The 17552-nt window shown below is 32.0% G+C and overlaps 2 protein-coding genes across 7 annotated transcripts in view; one reads left to right on the top strand and one right to left on the bottom strand.

The window, feature by feature from the left end:
- Positions 1-945: 945 nt before the first annotated feature.
- Positions 946-5957, bottom strand: LOC113392118 (protein lines). The gene is made up of 2 exons (XM_026628400.2): positions 5743-5957; positions 946-5513 (listed from the first exon to the last, which is right to left on the bottom strand). The coding sequence occupies exon 2, from the start codon at positions 5421-5423 to the stop codon at positions 2958-2960; it is 2466 nt and encodes an 821-aa protein (XP_026484185.2). The 5' UTR covers positions 5424-5513; positions 5743-5957; the 3' UTR covers positions 946-2957.
- Positions 5958-6563: 606 nt separating this feature from the next.
- LOC113392116 (serine/threonine-protein kinase Genghis Khan) overlaps positions 6564-17552 on the top strand; it is a 36433-nt gene continuing 25444 nt past the window's right edge. For all 6 annotated transcript variants that reach the window (XM_026628398.2, XM_064219256.1, XM_064219257.1 and 3 more), the window contains exons 1-4: positions 6564-6687; positions 7556-7759; positions 15895-16074; positions 17068-17189. In XM_026628398.2, coding sequence (XP_026484183.1) covers positions 7699-7759; positions 15895-16074; positions 17068-17189 — 363 coding nt within the window. In that variant the 5' untranslated portion in view covers positions 6564-6687; positions 7556-7698. The remainder of the gene's footprint in view (positions 6688-7555; positions 7760-15894; positions 16075-17067; positions 17190-17552) is intronic.

Consider the following 17552-nt stretch of genomic DNA (forward strand, 5'->3'; position numbering starts at 1 on the left):
TAAGCGCATGCGCGGTTGAGGTATTTATTTTTATTATATATATTGATAGTTTATTATATATATTGATAGTTAATCTCTGAAATGTATGCAAAATTTGATGATTTTTGATGACTGAGAAGTTTAGACGTTAATACGTAGCAAAGAAATAAATTAATTATAAAAAATATTCTATTATTATGAATAATAAATATAACATCCAAACATTGATGTAAACTCTGTCATAGACATGGTCGGTGTGTGATAGTGATGTTCTTTTGATTCCGATTTCGACCATGACGCCATTCTAGAAAAGACTGACCAACTATAGGATATATTATTACTAAAATGTATGCACAAATACATATGTAATATCTAATAACATCATTCTCATAAACCGATGGGAGGGCAACCCGACACATCGAAGAGATCAGACACAGTAAAATGTGCCTACCAACGCGTGCGAGCGAAATTCTTGCTACTAAAATTTAGTTAGACATATTTTGGATGACCCGGTGATTACAGTACCAAGAATCTTAACCAAAGATTGCGTGCTGAATTGTATTTTCATGTGCTTAATTTGTGTTTATATTTTTTTATGCGATCAGCGGTGTAGTTAAGCATCTTTAGTAAGTCTACATGTGTCTGATGAATTTCTTACCACCCACGGGAACAGCGCGGTGTAATGAGCTCCTAAACAACTTCTCAAACTAAGAGGTATTTGTCCAGCAGTGGGCCACTTACAGACTGCTAATTCTTTTGCACAGATTATAAAAGTTTACAGGACTAAAGACTATATAATAATATAATACTTTATTACATACCAGAAAGAAATAGATTGCTATCTCTTCCTCAGTATACTCATTATTCAAGTCAATTTAAATCAAATTATAGGATTTCCTTTTCTGAGTCAAATATTTATGCAGCTATTATCAAACTTGTACAAATTGTATGAAATAAAACAATAAATTACGGTTCATGTACAAAAATATTTCGTTTTATTGTTATATTAAATTACCATTACTATCATTAACAATGTATTATCTTAACTATTCAGATGCCTTTTGTTTCACACATAACATGGAGTTTTTTTTTTAATTATTCAACGGAAGACTTGGATGTTACATTAACAATGGCTGGATTGTGGCAGAGTGATGACATCCGCTCGAAATTTTATCTGACTTATAATAAAAATGGGCTACTAAACAATAAAAAAAACATATTTGAATATAACCAAAGAGTTTTTAACTAATATGACTTACTTCATGCTGTACTTAATTTGGCATCGATAAAATAATCATTTATTAAATTAGATTATTTATGGGAATATATGAAAAAAAAAATTTTTTTCGAATATTACATTAAAAATATAATTGGCAAGAGATATAACTTTAGTGTTTAAAAAAAGTAATTAAATAATTAAATTTTCAGTATTGTATGTGTTAAGATAGCAAATAAATCATGTTTTTTGTATTCATATGGACATTTTATATGAGATTCACTTTCCGCTTTTATCAAAGTATATTAACAAAATAGAAACTTATTTATAAAACAATATTGACATAAAAATCTACATAACAGTCTGAGGTTTAATCAGTAGGGACTAAAAAGTTAGTAATAGATGATAGTCAAAAAATTACATTTTTACTTGGTAAATTCGCCCGCAAATCAACAATTTTTTTTTTAATTTTTCCATTCTCCTTCTGAAACATCAATGTTAATTTTAAAGCAGTTTATATTTAATTTGTATATCACGAATTAACCAAGTGATTTTTTAATAATAATAATGCATAGATTATTTTAATAGAACTTTTTCTATACATGAAACCATTTTTTATTAAAAGATATTATTATCGAATTTAATTTAGCTCAATTAGAAACTGGTACGAATAGTTTTGTTTTTCGTTTACATAAACTTTAAAAAAAAATCGCGATTTCGTTGTATTTTGGTTATGTTCGGAATTCAAATTTTTGTTTCACCCACGAAAAAATTCTATTTTCATAAACTATAAGTATACTCGTATAAATTATAATAATGTTTTTAATACTGATTACATTTACTCATTAAATGGTAATTGATGGCTATATATTTACAATTGTGACAAGGAATATAATTTAGTAGGCAAAAAAAATAAAACCCGCATTTCATATGCATTAACGCTACTAATATACAAATGTATAAAAATAATTTAATCCTACATAATAATAAAAAAACTACTATACCATAAATTAATTTAATACGAATGTATTGTACACGATTAAATTGGTTTTATAATTACAGTAATTCAGTAAATGGAGATGAAAGCACCATAGTTTACATTAAGGCACTTTTGTTTTTTTTTTTACAAATGAATTTTTTATTTTTTTTATATGTTATAAAAACTCACAATTTTTCTTGCTCGCGTATGATGTAAGAACAAGTGTTGTTGCATAGCATGCCTGTGCAAAAACACTGGGCTACTAATAATCTAATTGAATGTAATATTTTTTTTTTTAGATATTATCTACGAATGTCCTCAAAAAACAAATGAAGGATACATTGTATATTAATAACAACTCTTCAAACACAGCTAAATTATTTTTGAAATAATATAATTCAATAAAATGCCTTATATAATTCATACATTTCAATTAATTTGGGAAGACTTTCGTTGAGTGTACAAAAATAGTTAAAATTATTACGAAAATTACAACATTATAGTTAATATAAATTAATTATATCATAACTAATTAGTAATTAAACTATATCTAAACCAATTAACAAGCTCTGGAATGTTACCTATGCCGACAGTCTTTGTGAAATTTTCATATGAAAGTAAAAAGATATTACAATGATCTCATTAAAAATGAAATTATTATATTTTAAATTAACATAGATTCTAATGTTAAATTATTTTTGTCTTAACTATATACATTAAAAATTTAAAATAGAAGAAAGAAAGTTTTTGTACCATTGATGAAATTTGACAGTATATATTTATTCAGCTAAATTCATTACCCTCATAAAGGCTCTCACAGACCTCCAGCAGTCTAAGTACAGGACTTATGTTGTATGGGAACAACGACTTAGACACTAGCCTACTGATTTGCAGACGTAACCTTATCAATACTCTCATTGTATCATCTAGGCCTCTTGTGCCTCCAGAGTCTGACTGTTGACATGTCTCGAGGAACTTGGGCCAATTACGTCTTACATATTTCAGAAATCTGAGCAAATACAGCAGGAAACATGTTTCATTACTCACAAGATAATCCAATAGAACATCGCTGTCGTGGGAAACGACTTTGAGGAATTCAATAAATGACATAATTGGATTCAACATGGGAATCAAGTCTGGATACATAGAATTCCTATAAACAATGCCAACTGTTATATCTAATGTACATACCATTGATTCTATCAAATAATCGTCTTGCTCGCTAAATAAATGTATCAACATTTTTGTAAATGGTGTCTCAGGATGAAATTCGAAACGATTTCTTATAAACACATCCAATTTTTTCAAAACATCACGAATAGATCTCTCCACAATTTGCATGTCTTGAATAGCATTATAATCTGAGGAATCTATGGAACTATCTGATGAATCGCAACGCATTTCTTTAACGGTAACTGCTACAGATTTAAGAACTAATAAAGACATTCTTTGTAACATCGTTTTGTCAACTTCGTTACGTGTCTGTGCATTTTCCTCATTATCTTCCTCTCCATAACTCTGATCGACTAATTGTATCGAAGATGATAAAGGAGCAACTTCTGATCCTAGTGAATAATCTGTTATTACTGTACAATCGTGACCTAGAAAACCAAAGCCACTTCTACTACTTTGGACTCTAACTTCGCTAAGGAGTCGAAAATCTTTAACATATCGTACAATGGAGTGAGCGAGGCAACATATTTCTTCTGGCAATATATCTTGAAGAGCTAATGTTGACCCATAACAAAGCACCTCATTAAATAAACTAAGTATATGGGTATAAATTAAACTTGGCAACATTGTATTACGCAGTAAATCAACAAAGCCCTGCAAATCTGCATAAAATGGTTTAGTATCTATTACTGAGAGATTCGCTTTAACACTAATAATGTTTTCCCACAGAGAAAAAAAAGTTAATATACAATTTTCAGCATTAGATAAATTCAGGTACCTTAGAAGAAGCAGCTTCATGTTTTTAACTAAAATCGGCCAGTGATGCTCTAAAGTTTTTATCGTTAAACATTTTATATGAGATGTGTCAAAGGATTCCGAGTCAGTTAATATTACAGTTATGCATCCATGTTCATTTACTCTTTCTATCCTAGACTGAGGAGGTTCCGGGGACTCGGAATGCTCCATTCCACTGATTGTTTGCTCAGAGGTAAACTTAAGAACCGGCTCGCTGAATTTAAATTGAGATGGCTTACTGTTATCAGACTTTTCGCCCGATGAAGTTGACGGTGCACTATGGGTTTGTAAGTTCGAAAAAGCACTATGTAAATTATCACTACGTGAATTAGAACTAGAAGGCATTTGTGAACTGTTACTACTGCTACCGCAACTAGGGCCACTTCTAAAAGGATTGTCTTCCTGAACCTGCATATTTCCCGCTGTATTTACAAAACTACTCTCTTCCAATGGGTGTTGCTCAACGTCTTTCCACTCAACTATCCTCTTAATTATATCTAAGCTGAAGTTAATTTTTTGTACTGTTATCCTATTTATTCTATCAAAGAGGTATATGTTCTCTGTGATCTGCTGCAACCAATTCTCATCAACGGTATCTTTTGAAACTATTAAAAAGCTAGCCAATACTCTACACGCTACAAATGTTATAAACTTACTTTTGTTTTCCGATAATTCCACAACCTCTGTGATCCAATCGTGTCTATTCCTTACAAATATATCACACGCATACATCAATCTTGAACATATTGTACCAGTATTGTTTTGCTTTAAATAAATGTCAAACATAAGCTGCATTGTAGAAAGGTATGTTAGGGAACAAGTCAATGGCCAAGATGCTATATGTAATCTTCTGTCAAACAGCTGAGACAGGGATGTTTCATTAAAACCACACAAACATTGTCCAACTAAAGCATTCTGAAGTATACGTAACTCAGTAAGGAGTTTATCATCGGCAGCTGTCCATAGAGCTACATTATTTGAACTGGAGGGATTTGTGCCAATGTTGATCTCACTTGGAAGCCTCAATATGGCAGAACAATCAACTGCGTCTTCACTTACAGTACCACTGTCAGGTGACTCGCCATCTCTCGACGTGTAATCGCCTGATGTATCGACAGGCGGAGTCTCCGAATCATATATATCCGTGAGAATATCCTCCGCAGATCTGTCGCTTCCATCATCGATATCGGGACCATCAATTCTCTGTTTTTTCTTGACAGGTTGGTCCGAAGCCATCCCTTCATCTGATGTTGGAAAACAAACTTGCCCTCGTAAAACCATTAACCCGCGTGTATGGGCGCTCAAAATATGTACTTTGCACAATTAACGTGTATTCAATAATTCCATTGTGATATTCGTATTATGGTTACTCTGAAAATAAAAAGGCAAATGAATGCATGACCTTTCCCACAGCTACCCAGTTACGCGGACAACAAAGCTACAGAATATTTCACTGGTCTCTTTATGTTCTACGTAATACAAATAATAAAGAATTATCATACATGTTTTAAAGTGGTCTTTAATTCAATAAAACTTTATTTTCTAGCATTCAAGTACTAGTTACATTGAACTTTCCAAAATATTTTGATGGCACACATACCATTGATGAGAAAATGAGGTTGTTTACACACGTTTTATTGGCCTTGGTATCCATAAATTATTATCAAATATCCACTTCACCACAAAAACGTACTATAGCACAAGAATTTGTTTGATATTTCCGTTAAAATATATAATTACTTAAAACACAACTTTGTTGAATAGAATATCGACTCCATTACGTATAATGACGCTCTGTCAGTTGAGCTTCTTTTAATTGTGGAATTTTTTAACATTTTATTTACTGTTACATTTATAAAATATGCTATATATAAAAGAATCGTTTTATTTATACGATACATCCATTGATTACAAATACTGCGTGATATAAATCAGAAATTGATTTATATTTATTAAAAGTATATCAACTGTAAGTATTTCCGGTTTAATAACTAGCAAGGACGTTGCCAGTTTGACGACTTCTGAATTTAGCAATTCCATAATGAGTAATAACAGGGAGCAAAAGAGTAAGAAGTTGATAGGAAGTTAGTTAAAAATTGAATTAAAATCAAATTTTACGTTTTATTACGCTAAATGTTTTCGTTAGTTTTTTTGCCTTTACAAAATATCATCAGCAATTATATTATCAGCAAAATATAAATTATAAGGTGAAAATAGATTCCTTGTCAAAATTATGTAAAGGTATATTTGAAAATATAGCACGATCATAAAATAAGTACATCAATATATATAACATGTTGATATTTTTTATTGTCTTCAATATGTTAACATATTATTTGTTAGAAAAATTCTGTAACTGAAAGTAAAACAAAAATAATGGATGAAGTTTGAAATATTATTTCAAATCCATATTTATGTGTGGCAACATTTTTAGTGTCTTCGACTCCCCGAGGAAAATGTCTGCTTTCGAAAGACTCGAAAATTATTTTCATGCCATAAAATAATAGATAAAGCGATTATTATTAAAAGTTTAGAAAATAGTCAGGTGAATATTTCTGATATAGAATACAATTGTGCCATAAGAGTGATCATGATGACTCATCGCAGTGTTTTTGCATAACAATCGATAGAATAAATTTAGGTTAAGATATTTGTGCTGTTGTATTCGGAGCTTTACAGCAAAACTTCGTAGTGTATTATTTTTGATAAATCTAAAAATTGGTCGTTTTAGATGCACGCAAGTACATATTTAGATTTATTTATAGTCTTGATGCGGAAACGTATCGATATGTCATCGGCTTTTAACTTTAGTTTTTTTTTTGTGTATAAAATGCTATGCTGTCTAAATAAAGTTCAAATCTTAATGTTGCGAAAGCGCTCCAGTATCGGCTGACATTCGCAACCTTGTAATAAACGAATAGAAAGCATTAGACGTTGAATAACCAGACAATGGAGAAAACCTATCATTTACTGTTACCCTGGTCATTAGACCTTCAGAGTTCAGCTATATACTTTATTATGAACAATAGCTAAATTCTTGGTTTTATTTTTATAACGTTGTAAATAAATATTTAGCGATTTGATACCTGGCTTAATTTAGAAGTCCAATAATTTAGACAACACCCACTTGGTATATTTTATTTATATAAATAACATTACTGTGCCAAGCAATATTTAGGTCGATTTTATTAATTCTTTTTATTTTAAAGTCGTTAATAATATACCGAACCTAACGTCATGTTAAAGTGTATGTAATAAATAATTCAAATTCAATTATATTTGTAAAATTAAGAAGTGGTTGTTTCAATATTCAAAAACAAACATCTTCGGTGTGAAATTAGTTTTTCTTCATTGTTATGTTGTTATCGCTAAATAACTTACATCAAGTGTTTGTAATAATATTTTTCTTACAGAATCTTTTAAAAATGGAAATAAAAAATCGGACCGTTGGAAATAAATAGGAAATTATAGTTGTAAAGTGAATCTCATTAAGTGTGTGTGAGGACATGTCCTGCAGTGTTTTGGTTTGACTGTGGCATTTGTGAACAACAACAAAATGTCTGACGAGGAAGATTCTTCCCCCGACTGGGCATTGGCGCCTACTAATAATGTTCCAGGTAAATATAATTTTTTTCATTTCTTATTTGTATGGTTAGCCCTTTAGTATAGGAAATACACTGGTAGATTATAACATAGTATGTTTTGGTTCTTAATATTGCCATGGAATGTTTATTTTCCTCATAAATTTTATATTAATTATAAACTATATGCATCTTCAGACTAAAACCTATTCCTATTTAATCACTGGTGTAGTAAAAGCAAATAAACAACATTGACATCATATCTTTGGTTTAGATCTTGAATAATCTATGATAATCCTTATGAAGTCGTAAGTAACATTACGTTTGAACGTTAAGCATAGTCGGTATCCAAAAATTTGGAAAATCAATTTAGTAAAAAGTTTAATTGCAATAGTGTTGTGCTATAAATTAAGATGTATTCATGGAAATTTGTTTGTAATGCATAATATAGCAGAGCTATTAGTAAATTGCCATTTAATAGTAAGTGGAATATGTAAATCTAAGACTTATTTATCTATTATAGAATAATCTTTCCAATGGAATACATATATAAATATATAAATATTGAACAACATCACATACATTACTCTGATCCCAATGTAAGTAGCTAAAGCACTTGTGTTATGGAAAATCAGAAGCAATGACGGTACCACAAACACCCAGACCCAGGACAACAGAAAACTTGGTGAACTTTTTCTACATTGACTCGGCCGGGAACCGAACCCGGGACCTCGGAGTAGCGTACCCATGAAAACCGGTGTACACACTACTCGACCAAGGAGGTCGTCAAATAAGTCACAAATACAACATACATATATGTATAGATTAGTTGTATTTGTGACTTAGTAATCTTTTATCATTTGTACTATGTCTCTAGCCACAACAAAATAAAGATAATTATTATTTACGTAACATTTTTGTGTTCTAGTAATGTTTTTGTCATTATATTTATCAGTTATAGATTATGATGAAAGGGCTAATGGAAGTTTGTTTATTTTCTATGATTTAAGAGCTAAAGATTTTAAATTATATTTGAAAGTAGATTTTTATGTTTATTTTCAAACCTCTTTATGAATTATAAATAAATAACGATATACATCATAGCAATTAATATGATAGACACAATATAGCCACTGTTACACCAAAAATACTAAAAAACCCCAAAATAGTGGTTTTTAACAATAAAATCAAAACAACCAGTAATCATGTCCAGATTTCTTTGAGGTTGCCAGCACCTTGTAAACGAGAGAAACTATTCATTCACATAACTGAGTAGAAATAAATTAGTATATCATCTCCTTATTACGTCTTAACTTAACCAGTTACTATACTTGGGCTTTGTGCAAACCAATCTGTATTGGTACCTCCCACTCATCACATATTATACTGACAAACAGCAATACTTGTATTGTTATGTTCCTGTTTGAAGGGTGAGTGAGCCTGTGTAACTACAGCCACAAGGGACATAAAAGTTTAATTCTCAAGGTGCATTGGCCCTGTAAAGGATGGTTATTATTTCTTACAGTATAATGTCACCACCTACACTTGGTGGGTCTTTGCCAGCTAGTACAATTGTCAGTTTGAATTATTTGTAAAAAACTTTAATGAAAATAAACAAATCTTTTAAATATGTTCATTGATGTGAAACAGTACTTGAGATAATCTTTAGCTGGTATTACTTGAAAAGCAATGAATATCAGAATGATAGCTCATAAGTGATTTAAGATATGGCAACACTTAACATACATAAACTATTCTATTTATAAATTATCATAATAAACAAATTAATGTCCTTATTAAACTAACTTATGTCTATATTATTTTTAAATGAAATCAAGCATAAAATTATCATACAAAATATATTAAATTAGTATCACATTATATTGTTTTCATTCTTACTTTTATACTAATATAGATTCTAATATGTTTTATTAATTCATCCATTATTTAACCGACAAAACTCTTGCATTTTTTTGATATATTTAGAAGAATAACTGTGGTTGTAATGTGAGGAATTTCTAATGTATTTTTTGCAATGCTGGAGCTGATAATTATCAGATGAAACAATTGATAGTATATCTTGCTATTTTCATTTGAAATAATAATAATACTGACAAAAATAATACATGTACCAAAATATGATAAATGTTCTATGTGTGATGAATAAACGAAGCCCGATAGGTAACCTTTAGATTTTGATAATATTTCGAAAGTATACACCACAATTGTAATACTGGAATGTAACTCATTAAATCATATTTCATATGCCTCAAGGTTGAATTTAAATATTGTAATAATTGCTTCTTAATTATGTTAAATGATTGCCGAACATTAGTAATGTACTCTCAAAAAATTTTAAAGGAGCTAGTCTCCAAATTTCTATATCTAAACATTTTGTCCGTTGGTAAAGTGACTACACTTTGTAACATGTTAATATTAAAACGATTTAAATTGCGTTGGCTCTAAACCTTACAGCTTTAATGTAATCTGTACTAATATTATAAATGCGAAAGTAACTGTCATGGCCAAATGACTAAAACGAATTTGATGAAAATTGGTATGAAGTAAACTTATACTCTGAAGAGGGACACAAGCTACTTTTTTATGCCTAAAATCTGCCGGTCAAACCTTAAAACGCGAGCGAAGCCGAGGGCGAAATTTAGTTATATATAAATAGGACAAGTATACAATTTGTTTTTCAAGTCGGTTACGGTTGGATTTTTCATGTTCAAGGTTATTTGTATACGATACTAAAAATAATTCCTACGATCAGTAAGCCTAATATTGGTTTCTTTAGCACATATCTTGTCTATGTGTAGCTTTGTCGATAGCAGCTTTAACTTGTAAACTAGAGCAATAGTTTCTAAGAGCTCTTGTTGTGGAACAAGTAGCCCTAAGTTGAAGAGGGCAACCAGCACGACTTGCGTTAAATCAACTGAGTTTAAACCTTAACAATTTTTATAGTGCTAAATTTTCATTTACTTAGTCACTTTTAAATGCGCTAAGAAATTATTGTATTTTAATTTGATGTGTCCTAACGCTGCGTGCGATTTAATTTTTTTGTAAACATTTTAGTATCTACATCTATCATAAAAAAGTAAAAAGAGCAATAAACCGCACAAGAGTATTTTGTTTTCATTAAATGGTCTTCAATCTTATTCTCGAGTAAATAAACGCATCGAATTTTCAGTTTTCTTTAATTAATAAATTTTGTAAACAATGAGTTATATTTCACGTTAAAAAAATTCTGATAAAAGCATTAAAAAGGTATGCATTTATGTGAAATATGAAATGAGTTCTGAAATGTATACGAGATATAAATCAAGTATAACAGATTATACTCAATACAAAAATACAGAATTTTCCTCGAACCACATTTTTTTTAGCTCATTAATAATAGTGATTATTTCTGTGGTTTGTATATTGTTGAGGGAAAATTTACCTAGCTAGGGTAAAATTTTATAGTTTTATTTAATTTACACGAAGGCTTTGTGCTAGTCTATAAGCATTTGCTGCCCTCCCGTGCCCTGCCCCGCTCGTGGCTCGGTTGAGCTCTCCTCAAAGAACGAGTGCAATCTCGCCCCTCGAATTTCTTGCAACTCCCTATGTCCTTAAATTACGGGCGCGGCCTGACTAGCACGTCCTCTTTTAAGTCCGCAGTGTCAGGTTTTAGGCATAATACTGTCTCAATTCAATATATTGTTTAAGTGATAATTATTTAGGAGCGATGATTGCTCAAACAAATCAAGACTCAAGGTCGAATTTTAGCAAAACGATGGCAAAAAGGGGTTTATTTTAGTCGCACGCACTGAAGTATAAAATTCACACGCTTTATGTTCCTTTTTAAATATCATTATTTTAGGGTTTCGTTAAAATAATAATAAAAATACAGTGTATTTTTTTTTAAAACTATTTGCATAGGAATCCAAACAAAATCCTAAAAAAGAGCTCGTCGTAATAAAACTGATAAATAAACAGTTGCAAGCAAGGCTGCTTCATTTAGCATTACCTAATTAGCAACAGCAGTTGATACGAATTAATTAAAATTTTATAAGCACTGATTCATCGTCTACTATGGTGTACAATTACATTGTAATATATTATTGTTCATTTAAGGCTATGGGATATCCTCTTTGTATAGACGCATTGTTTTGGACATGTTTCCTGTAGATTGTTGTGCATTTGAAAAAAAAGAAGTTTATTGTACTGTGAAAATTATACTGTTATATTTGGATTGATGAAACTTGATCCGTGATGGGATTAAGGTTTTTTTGACTGGTTCGTTGGTCTAGTATTTAGCTTATAAGGCCATGAGATTTAGATCGAAACAGAGCATGGGCCGATAAAAAGTTTTTCTATAGGGATATCCTCAGTCCTAAATCTGAAATTGGCAGTGTGGACACTCTCGTTCCTACGAAGTTCGTAAAGCCAGTTTCCGCCTGGTTCGCATTTCCCGTTCTATGGGATTATGATTACGAGGGAATAGAGTGCACTTGTTTGCACACACACTTGTGCGTTCTAATATTATGTTCCGCGTTAATGGTCGGTCTTCTTTAGGGATTGGCTGGGCAGAAATCGCCCAAGAGCACAACAAGGTAATTTTAAAGCTGGCATGCTTCTGTCAATCCATCAATCAAGCACTAAAAGAAAATAGGTATAGAAGAATTACATACATACTATAAGATACTATACTCTACTCTATAAATATATATTTTTTACATACATTAACAGCCTGTAAATTTCCCACTGCTGGGCTAAGGCCTCCTCTCCCTTTGAGGAGAAGGTTTGGAGCATATTAAACCGCGCTGGTCCAATGCGGGTTGGTCGAATACACATGTGGCAGAATTTCGTTGACATTAGACACATGCAGGTTTCCTCACGATGTTTTCCTTCACCGCCGAATATGAGATGAATTATAAACACAAATAAAGCACATGAAAATTCAGTGGTGCCTGTCTGGGTTTGAACCCGAAATCATCGGTTAAGATGCATTCGTTCTAACCACTGGGCCATCTCGGCTCTATACTATTACATATATTGAAACACTTATCGGTTCGTGTGTGTCGTGGGGCTTAAAATTCGTTCTACTAGGTTAGAATCTAACAGCAAGTAACCTAACAGCAAGTATGGGATGTACTTGCTGTAAGCATGGGATGGGATGGGTTATACTGCTGGTAAAAGTCTCTGGAATTCAAACCTTTTGTAGCGTAGTCTACTATGTCGTTTTACTGCATGTTCTTCTAAGTCTAACATATACTTAATTAATTTATGCTCCTCTAATTAGGAGTGCTATAATACCTCTATTGAATAGATTAATTACTTGTGATTTTGTCGTATCGGTTTTTGTTTTCGAAGTTTGAATATAATATAATAATTAACTACATATTGAGATTAGTTTCGAAGTGCTTTTGACGTTTGCAGTAATAAGTTTATGTCGATGGGAATGCATTAAAGTAAAGTAAAAATTTAACTGCTGGGCCATGTTTTCCACTCTTATTTTAGAAAAAGGTTTGGATCATCCACGCTGCTGCAATGTTGGTTGTTAGATTTATTTGTGGCGGATTTTCATCTGATACTTTTTTCACGGTGTTTTCCTTCGATTTTGATGTGAACTATAAACACAAATTAATTACATGACAATTCTGTATCGAAAAATCTGAATCAAAATATACTTTATTCAAGCAGGCTTTTACAAGCACTTTTGATTTCGTCATTTAACAAACTACATTAAGTAAAGCTACCACCGGTTCGGAATGTAGATTCTACCGAGAAGAACCGACAGGAAACTCAGTAGTTACTCTTATTGAACATCTAAAAATACAGTCATGTTAGTTAAATACAATTATATATGTATGTTATTTATCCTGCCTGGAGGTCATTAACAAGCATTAACTTCACGCTTTTTTATCATCTATATAGGTAGTCAAGATACACATTTTGTAACCACTGGGCTATCTCAGCTCAATAGTTTAGTAAAACTGTTTATTTATTAGAACAGCGTTTTTTGCTGGAGAAATATTTAAAAACATTTACACAATAGTCTTCGTAGTCTTAGTAGTCCAACCACAAGAGGACAAAAGTCAAATAAACAACATTTGACATCGCATTGACGCGATATCATTGATATAATTGGAATAATCTATGACTTTCATTGTGGATTTGGGAAAAAAATGCGTTTTGAATGTCGACGAAGCTATTATCGGATCTTTGAAATAAAATTAAAGTGGATATAAGCAGTAAAGTGGAATAGTTTTGTATTCTATATAATGATACATTAATCAAGAACTCTTAGTAGTGCACAGTAAAGCTAAGTTATATTAGCAAATCGAATGAATTAAGTAAATCTAAGGTTTGTTTACCTTTTTTCCTACTTCCATTGGATTAGGCTTTATATTGATGCTTGTGTTCAATATTTGAAGTCAATGTTTTATGACAGAATACTCGAGATCTAAGTCGATTTCGAGTTTTTACACATGACCTCGACTTTATTTATACAGTTAATTATAAATGTTGACGTAATTAACTATTTTAAATAATTTTAAATAAATAAATTCTAATGAAACTAATATTTAAATTTTGTTCCAATAGCTGAAATTAAATCGGTTAATTAATGTGTCAATAAAATGAATGTTTAGAGTTTTAAACAAATATATTTTTTTATTAGTTTAACCGTTACAAAATGATTATTATTATTTACCGGTAAAAGTGTACAACCTCATTATCATTACATTCAGCATTTGATGCGGCTATTGTTAAACGACTAACCATAAATTGATTTTTCAAGCTGTAGAATCGAGATGTATGTTCTGTCCTATGTTTAGAACGCCTGCATATTAACGGGTGATGGGTTCAGTCCCAGGCAAACACATCTGTATTTCTATAATGTAAATAATTCATCTAATACTCGACGGAGAAAGAAAACATCGTGAGGAAATCTGTAAGTGTCTAATTTCAACAAAATTCTGCCACATGTGTATTCCACTATTCGGCGACATGATTATCCAGTAACCCCATTGAAGCAGCGTGGTGGAATTAGCTCCTCAAAGGGATCCTCAAAGGGACGGGCTTTGTGCAAGCCCGTTTGAGTAGGGACCACCCACTCATCAGATATTCTACCGCCAAACAACAATACTCAGTATTGTTGTGTTCCGGGTTGTCTGTCTGACATAACATCTTAGTTCCCAAGGTTGGTGGCGCATTGGCGATGTAAGGAATGGTTAATAATTCTTACATCGCCATTGTTTATGGGCGCTGGTGACCACTTACCATCAGGTGGCCCATGTGCTCGTCCGCCAATCTATGCCATAAAAAAAAAGAGAGGTCTTAACCCAACATTGGCAAGTCCAAAGTCCTTTACTTTAATTATACTTTAGATTCCGACTTCCACGTTCAAACCAGAGTAGGGACTTGTAGAGTTATTTGTTTTTGTCCGTCAATAAAGTCTCGATGGCTTTCTGCCGTTCCGCTTTAAAGCTGAAACGAACACTCCCGTGCTTTGGAAACGTCATTTCTTGAAAGCTATTGGTCTGATCACTGAGGCGAGAGAAGGACATAAAACACACTATGTTTGCACACTTTTGTACTAAAAGAATATATGTACGCTGACTGAAAACGGGTCGGCATCATTTTTGGACTTTTGATTTTGAATTTGGAAACCGTTTTTAAAACAGATTAGATCACGTATATAAAAAAGATATATTTCAAAAGCTACCCGTTTTATTGCAGACATTATTTTAACTTCTTTGTCCATTGTACCTTTAGAGGTATATAAATATTCATATTAAGTTTTCCGAAAACATTTATGGTGATGTCATGTTAAGGTCAAGGTCAAAGTCAAATTTGTTTATTTACTTTACGTTTCGTTCGAATCGACTATCTGTATAATACGAAACATCATTGTGTATGTATAATTGTATTTTACGATAAGTGTCATTCTATATGTCAATAAACAAACATCTATTTGGTTTAAAGATTCTATATATTACAAAATAAATTTAAATATAATATTTACAATAATGTATTAAGTTTTTTTATTGCGCTTACTTTTGTCAGCAGGGCAAAGGTAATTTCTGAAATGCCAAAAATGATTAATTTTATTATAAATGATTTATTTGTGTTATTGTCAGTTCCTATGTAATATATATACGTTAATTTATTATTCCTGTTATCAGTTCTAGGTATAAAGAGGTTAAAGCAGATAGAGACGATGTTCGTCTCGCGACGTCTGCAAGGACCGAGAACTCAAGGTCTGAGCGTTGAGACGCTCCTGGACATGCTGCTGGTGCTGTACGATGAGTGCTGTAACAGCAGCCTGAGGCGGGAGAAGGCGATAGCTGACTTTATACAATATGGTTAGTAATAAATTACCAACATGAGATATCATTATAGGTATATGAGCCCTAAAATCAAATGTCAAATTAAGAAAGCTTTTTATTCAGTTGAGTGACTATCAATAATGCTTTAATTGATCTTTGAATGCTTTTAATACCCCCATATCATTCTCTTCAACTGAGCGGAACTTGGGTGTGAGTATGATCGTCCATAAATCACAAAGGGATCACGATTCATCCAACCTACTGAGCTAATGCTCATACTGATGTTGAAACTTGAAAATTTTAAATCATACTTAGCTCGTACGAAATGTTATGAGGACGCGCTGAAAAGGGCGCGAAGTTTGACCGAAGCGATTGGTTTAAATGTTGATTTTTTATCTGTACAACTAGGAATTGGACCTAAGCTGAAGAGCTCGAATTTGAAATATGCTTTCCTCGTCTATTATATTTAAAAAAACAATTGATGTACCTCGTTGAGAACTAGAACTAGGTGATTGAGGAATCAGTCGGCATTCAATAAAAAATCGAGGGAAAGATTAATATTATCGGACCATATGCGGGTGATACCGCGTTGATGGGTCATAGTCTCATACCGATAAATTTTTGTTTTCATTATTTATATTGAAGGACATATATAATATAAAGAATACTATATGGTCCAGCCACCTTCGCAGGTACGCACGTAGAACAACTCATAAGTTTTGTACGGGTGGTACTCATCAGATACTCTACCTCCAAACAGCAATACTTATCGTTAGTTTTGTTGTTCGGGTTAGAAGGGTGAGTGAGCCAGTGTAACTGCAGCCACAAGGGATATAACATCTTAGCTCCCAAGGTTGGTGGCGCATTGGTGTGATGTGAGGCATGGTTAATATTTCTTACAGCGCCATTGTCCTTGGGCTGATTACCAATTACCATCAGGCCATCGCCCGTCCTACCTTTTATATAATATCTCTTCAGATCATACATACAAATGAACATGCATTTTGATTTATTAATAATGTATTACAGTTAAACCGGTGGCCACAGCTCTGAAGCGTTTACGGTTATCTCGGGACGACTTCGAGCTCGTGAAGGTGATAGGACGAGGGGCCTTCGGGGAGGTTTGCGTCGTTCGAGCGTCTTTTATGCAGGTATGTTGATGAGTGATTCGACGAGACTGTTTTGTCTCTTTCTCTTGCAAAATCAAATTCATCCGTTAATAATATACTAAATAATAACAATAATATTACATAATTATGTGTGATTCATGATTTTTTAATATTGGCTAGCTATTCAAATGAGTTCTATACTCAATAAAATATTGTATTTGTTTTGTTTATATTGTAGAATCGATTCGGTTTAAGTTAATGCTGTTTAATTTCATGTTCTTACAGTACTGTATGTTTTAAAAATATTAAATAAATAAAGTATCCGATATAAGTAACAAATTCTTAAGTGTTTAAAATTTAAATGGCTACTGGCAACTGTAAAGAAAACCTGAGATATTAAATTTA

The sequence above is a fragment of the Vanessa tameamea genome, chromosome 27, assembly GCF_037043105.1.
Source record: "Vanessa tameamea isolate UH-Manoa-2023 chromosome 27, ilVanTame1 primary haplotype, whole genome shotgun sequence".
Classification (NCBI taxonomy): domain Eukaryota; kingdom Metazoa; phylum Arthropoda; class Insecta; order Lepidoptera; family Nymphalidae; genus Vanessa; species Vanessa tameamea.

Excerpts from the sequence above, each read along its gene's own strand:
- LOC113392118 (XM_026628400.2), bottom strand. The coding sequence starts at position 5,423 with ATGGTTTTACGAGGGCAAGTTTGTTTTCCAACATCAGATGAAGGGATG.